The following is a 5,807-nucleotide window of genomic DNA, read 5'->3' as shown; positions in this document are numbered from 1 at the left end:
CTCAGATTAATCTTCAATCTTTAAAACAAACACACCCAAGCACAAACACACTCCCGTTCTCATTGTAAACCCATAAAAATCCAATCAAACAGAGAGTTGCAGTGGCAAAATAACCTGGCGTGTGTAGGCAAACATTTCAAGCGCCATCCTTCAAGCTAATTAGTTTTTTCGCACGACTCTACTCAGCAGGTAAAAATGCAATAAAAGCTAATAAATAACCACTTGATTGAATCCCAGCTGCCTATGACTTCTGTCCAACAGAAGTGACTGGGGTCTGGAGCGATGTATGCATTACAAAAACCAGAATGAGTCTTAAGTCTCTGTTGAGTCCTACACAAATATTTGGAAAAGGTAAGTACCAAGGCCAGGTGATAAGACAGGCTGAGATAAGAGATCTGAGAAAAGGGGACAACAGAGTTGCCGTCTGGAAAACAAAGGACTTGGTTAATCATCTCACAGCACTTTAGCAGCCAGTCCTACTTCTTAAGGCACATTCTCTCTCTCTTACATAAACACACACACACACACACACACACACATGTCTGGTCAGCTATCCTTGTGGGGACTCTCCATAGGCGTAATGGTTTTTCTACTGTACAGACCGTATATTCTATTGCCCTACACCAACCCTACCCCTAAACCTACCCCTCACAGGAAACTTTCTGCATTTTTAGATTTCCAAAAAACTTAATTCTGTATGATTTATAAGCTTTTGTACCCGTGGGGACCACAATTTAGGTCCCCACCGTGACACGAGTCCCCATGAGTCTGTGTGTAGTCAGGTTTAAGTCCCCACCAGGATATATAAACCAGTACATACATACATATTTACATATTTACACTTATGCACTTCTAGTATATGTATGAGTGCTCACAACTCCAAATTGAATGCTGTTTTGTTTATATTTGAGTTCTGAAGAACTTAATTTACATGATATTTCGCAATGTTGTATCATCTCTGGTTAACTGTATCTTTCTTATTTTTATACTGAAGTACGTGCCTGAAATCTTGCAATAACAGTTGAAGAAGCCAACTGAAGAACACACCTATAGAGGACTTTGATAAAGCAGAAGTAGACAACAGGTCTTGCTTGTGTTTGCATGCTCTATCAGAAAGATAACAGAAGGGCCTCAAATATGTCCACACACAGGTCTCATTTCTCTCTAGCAGTGGTGAAATGATTGAAGTAGAATAAGTTACCAAGTTGAATAGTCCCAGATTCTTATTGGCAGCTAGGTGATGAGATAAACAAATAATCCAAAACATTTGCAGAAAGAAGTATCATGAAGAAAAGGTATTGCAAGTTTGCTGGGTTTTGTCGGCACATTTAAAAAAATAAACTTTTTGTTGTTCCAGTTATGTATGTGTTTGTGTGGTAAGAATGTGTGTTAAATTAAATTACTTCATTATCTTCAATGAGAAGACAATGTGTGCAACAGGTCATTTTTAGCATCCGAAAAATGAAAATGCAGGTCAAGAGAGAAGAAGAGACAATAAAACACTAAATGGGTGCACTTTTACTTTCCTGGTTGTCTGGCCAATAATTTGGTCTCTGGTGACTCAGGTAGAGGCAGGTGTTTAAGGTTTAATGATGTGGTCTGTTACCTGTTGTTACCTTCATCCCAGGTCTACCACTTATCTCACCCAAGTTAATGAGAAATTACCATCTTCACCACAATAGGACACACCTGATTTAACTGCACACTGAACACATATGAACCTTTCAGTCTGGAGTCTCTTAGTTCAAACATCGGAGATCAGACTGGACAGTTTTACACCATCAATCATAACGCTGTTTTTTAAATTCACATAATATTCCAGTTTTCCCCTTTTAGATGAACTCAACTTCAACTATAAATGTAAACTATTGAAGTTCAATGAATAAAGTCTCTGGCTGAATGTTATATTATATTGGATATGGTTACGTTTCATATAGTTGTATTGTAAATAAACAGATATATGTAGTCTCAGCCCTACCTGACTTGACGCTGCAGTGGATGTAAGATTTGGACTCATAGTAGACCCAATCAAATCCGGCCTCCACCGCAAGACGTGCCAACATGCCATATTTATTACGGTCGCGATCAGAGGTGGTGATATCGACAGCTCTTCCTTCGTAATGCAGCGAATCTTCAAAGTGATTGCCGTCTTCATCCCAACCCTCGGTCACCCTGAGCTTCACCCCGGGCCACATGTTCATCACAGAGATAGCCAGAGAGTTCAGCTTATCTTTACAGCGCTGTGAACGCAACAAGGAAAGATGTTTAGACCTGGGTTACACACGTGGAAGATGATGGCTTGCATTTACTGGAATTTTGCAAGAAATACGCAAACAAAACAAGTTATAACTCCAAAGGGCAAAAAAGACTGAATCTCTCTCTCTCTCTCTCACACACACACACACACACACACTTACATCACAGGGCAAGACAGAAGACAGGCAGAATTGATGCAAATGACATTTCTGTTGTTGAGGTAAATAAAAACATATCCAGAGATCTGCAAATGATACTTTAAAGAGTCCAGGATCACCTCTTTAATGAGTTGAAGTGTATGGCTATAACACCACAAATAATATGTGAAATAAATGAACGGGCTAAATCTTTAAATCTTGTTTACATAAAGATGATTTGATTACTCTGATTTAAGTTTTGGAAATTAGTATTTAACTTCCATTTGTTTACCCTGTTTTGTATCTTCCATGCAGAGCTCACTGTACACTTTCCAATAATTAGTTTTTGCTTTCCTAAATAAATTAGAATTTATTCCTATATTAACTAATTAAAAGAGTTTCTGTAATCCCAGTTTTTCTACATTAACATGCCATACAATATGCAATAGTTTTTGTTTTTAACCCAGGCACCTCTCATTCATGCCTGAAGAGTTTGTTTTCAAAAGCACCCACGTAAAACATTATATAATGACAAATTATTGAATCATGAGGAGAACTGAGTGAAGCTTGAACCCACAAATATATACTGACTCATTTTTACCATTCCACAGGTATTTTTCAAGGACCAAGGTACAAAATGTTGAGTGATTCACTAACCACATTCACCACCCTTTAGAATACACAAGACAAATTTGCTTTTAACAGCAAATTCATATTTCGGCATGGAAACAAGCGTTCATTACCAAAGCACAGATATACTGTAACTAACCACAATTTCGGCTTCATTATTTGGAAAGGAAATAAGAGTCATAAGTTCAGATTCATGAGTCATTTAAGATTTATTTATAACTTGTTTAAATAAACCACAAACTAAATGGAAAGTTTATTTATTTTTGAAACTATTTCCATTTATGACTAATAAGTCATAATCTAATGTTAGTTAGTTTTTTTTAAATAATTTTTTTTAAATATTCACATTGTACATAAAAGAGCACATTAACATATTGAAAAGTATTTGACAGGTCCTAGATTTTCCTTGAATGACCTGTAAGTTCCACAGAGAACCATCATAAGAACATAATATTCTCTAGTCATTTAACAAACAATCTGTTTTCTACTTTGAAGAATTAAGAAACCAATATGCTGATCTGGACCAGCAACGTAACATCAATAACCTTTTTTAAATCCCCAAAGAACCATACAGCCAAACTCAAGAACCCACACGTAAGATTTTGTTTAAAAAAAAAACATAAGATTCTCTGCTGAACCCGAGAACCATCGAAGAAGCTTTATTATTAAGCGATTTTAAGAGACAAACCGCTGTCAGCAATCAATTCCTCTGAAAGCTGTGAAGATCGATAGGAGCGCGTCGGTTGGGACTGAGCAAAGGGCACACCGCTGAGCAACAGGTTTAATGCGCTCGTAATCGAATCAAAGCCACTGAGTGTGTTTCTAATGGGCAGATAATTGAATTCATTCGAGCTGCATTATCCAAGCGTCGCTCACCTGCGTCATGAGTCGATCCGCACCTGTGTTCTCCTCATCTTTGAAGATGATATCGGGGTTGTAGTTCGGTGTGAGCTCTTTAAAGCGCTCCGAGGTCCTGGTGATCTTGCCCTCGTGTCTCCCACTGGCTCCCAGTGTCTTTTCGGCTACATTTGGACTAAACTGCTTGTAATTAAGGGGTGTCAGTTTCTTTGGAGGCCGCCTTTTCCCATGTCCCCTCCCCGGCCCACAGCCCTCGTTAACAGGTGCGAAAATCAGGGCGCAGCCGACGAGGAGCCCAAACACCACGGGGAGACGCATTCCACCCCAACCCGCCGGGCACTCCGACACGGAGTGGTGCGGTGGCACAGCTCGCCGTTCAATTTGAAACTACCCCCCGGAAGATCCTTATTCCCCCCCACGGGGTAAAAGATGGGGAGGACAAAACCTCTACTTCTTTATCACCCTTATCCTCGCCATCGTCCGTGCGTAAAAGGCGCTTTACGCAGAGGCTGTCATGGAGAGACGCCGGAGAAAAGATCCAGTGATACCAAGTGTTCAGTGCCCATAGAATGCGAAACGCTGGTCTCTCGAGAAAATCACCGAAATGAGAGTGAGCAGGCAAGTCCATTTATTTATCTAACAGCTTCTAGGAGCGAGAGATACAGGGTGACTCCGACGCACACTGGGAGAGCTGTCAGACTCGGAGAGACTGCTGCGGCTGCTGTCTTTGAATGAGCACGTCCTTTGGCGCACGTCAAGTGATCTGAGTTGCCGGCGAACTGAGACCGCACCCTGCCAGTTTTTTGCCCCTCTCTATCCCTGCCTGCCACTCCTCCCAATGGGTCACATTGGGTGCGTCGTATACCCACCGGCTCCCTTTAACGCTTCACAGCGCCTGGCTGGGCAAACACAAGTCTCGGTGAAGAACTGTGGACTCAAGACTCTCCCATTCATAGATCCACAAATAGAGAACGAGCCTGGCTGCTCCTCAAACAAACGTGAGCGAGTGCTGCCCTCCCCTACCTCTTTATAACATTGATACGCTTCAGGAAACACACTAGACTATAACCTGGCGCATTCGTTTGAATGATTGTTCATTTATTCATCAGAAGACGCCCGTTTGTTTAGGCTGTTCATTTAGAGTGACAGGTTTAACGACGCTACTTATGAATCAAAGACAAGTGATTTTTTTTTGTCCTGATCTATTGTTATGCAATGTTACATAAAAGTAAAGTGGTGTCTAGAAATAAGAGAAAATACTCACACTCTTTAAAAAAAGAAGGAAGAAATAGGGATGTTGTTTGCAGAAGTAGTTTGGCAATGTTTTCAAAAAAATAAGCAGTAAAGCAATTTTGTTTTCAAATATTAATATTTGAAAACATTTATTTGTCCAGCCAGATCAAATTCAGTATGGTGTAATAAATAGGAAGGAAGCCATTTTGGTGTCATGTGATCTTTCAGACCCTCATAACTATGTGTCAGGCCATTAAAAAAATTGCACATTTTAAATCAAATGGAATAACTCTCAATAATTGTGACTAAAAATCATGACATTTGTACTAGATTTAAAAATTATTTCTCCTGTGTCATCTTGGGCATCCTTATCTGCATTGACCCTCATGGCAATTCATTATAGCTTATGGACAAGCATTGTGAAAATTCAGTTGAGCTGAAAAAATGTTGGTTTGTATATTACAGCCTCCTGGTTCCAGGTTCGATTCACATCAGCTGCTCAATGGATCTTATTTGTATCAGATATTAAAGGACAGAGCTCCAGTGTGTGCTGGCCTATGCTAAGGTAATGGGCAGTGGTGGGACCTGCATGAGGGGTTCACTGTTCTAATTGAAGATGAAGCTGGTAAAGATGGGAGCATATAGCTTGGAAGACTGTTACACAGGAGCAGCTCTATTCTACAGCACTGAGAG

At 40.1% G+C, this 5,807-nt stretch overlaps 1 protein-coding gene across 1 annotated transcript in view; it reads right to left on the bottom strand.

Annotated features, from left to right (window-relative positions):
- Positions 1-5,351, bottom strand: part of LOC107688738 (indian hedgehog B protein-like) — an 8,989-nt gene extending 3,638 nt beyond the window's left edge. Inside the window, exons 1-2 of the mRNA XM_016486487.1 lie at positions 3,900-5,351; positions 1,979-2,240 (exon numbers count right to left, since the gene is read on the bottom strand). Of these exons, the coding sequence (XP_016341973.1) occupies positions 1,979-2,240; positions 3,900-4,199 (562 nt within the window). The 5' untranslated portion in view covers positions 4,200-5,351. The remainder of the gene's footprint in view (positions 1-1,978; positions 2,241-3,899) is intronic.
- Between the last annotated feature and the right edge of the window lie 456 nt (positions 5,352-5,807).

The sequence above is a fragment of the Sinocyclocheilus anshuiensis genome, unplaced genomic scaffold (genome assembly GCF_001515605.1).
Source record: "Sinocyclocheilus anshuiensis isolate Anshui unplaced genomic scaffold, SAMN03320099.WGS_v1.1 scaffold9, whole genome shotgun sequence".
In the NCBI taxonomy this organism is placed as follows: Eukaryota; Metazoa; Chordata; class Actinopteri; order Cypriniformes; family Cyprinidae; genus Sinocyclocheilus; species Sinocyclocheilus anshuiensis.
Note: the sequence above shows the minus strand (reverse complement) of the source record. Positions and strands in the feature narration are given on the sequence as shown.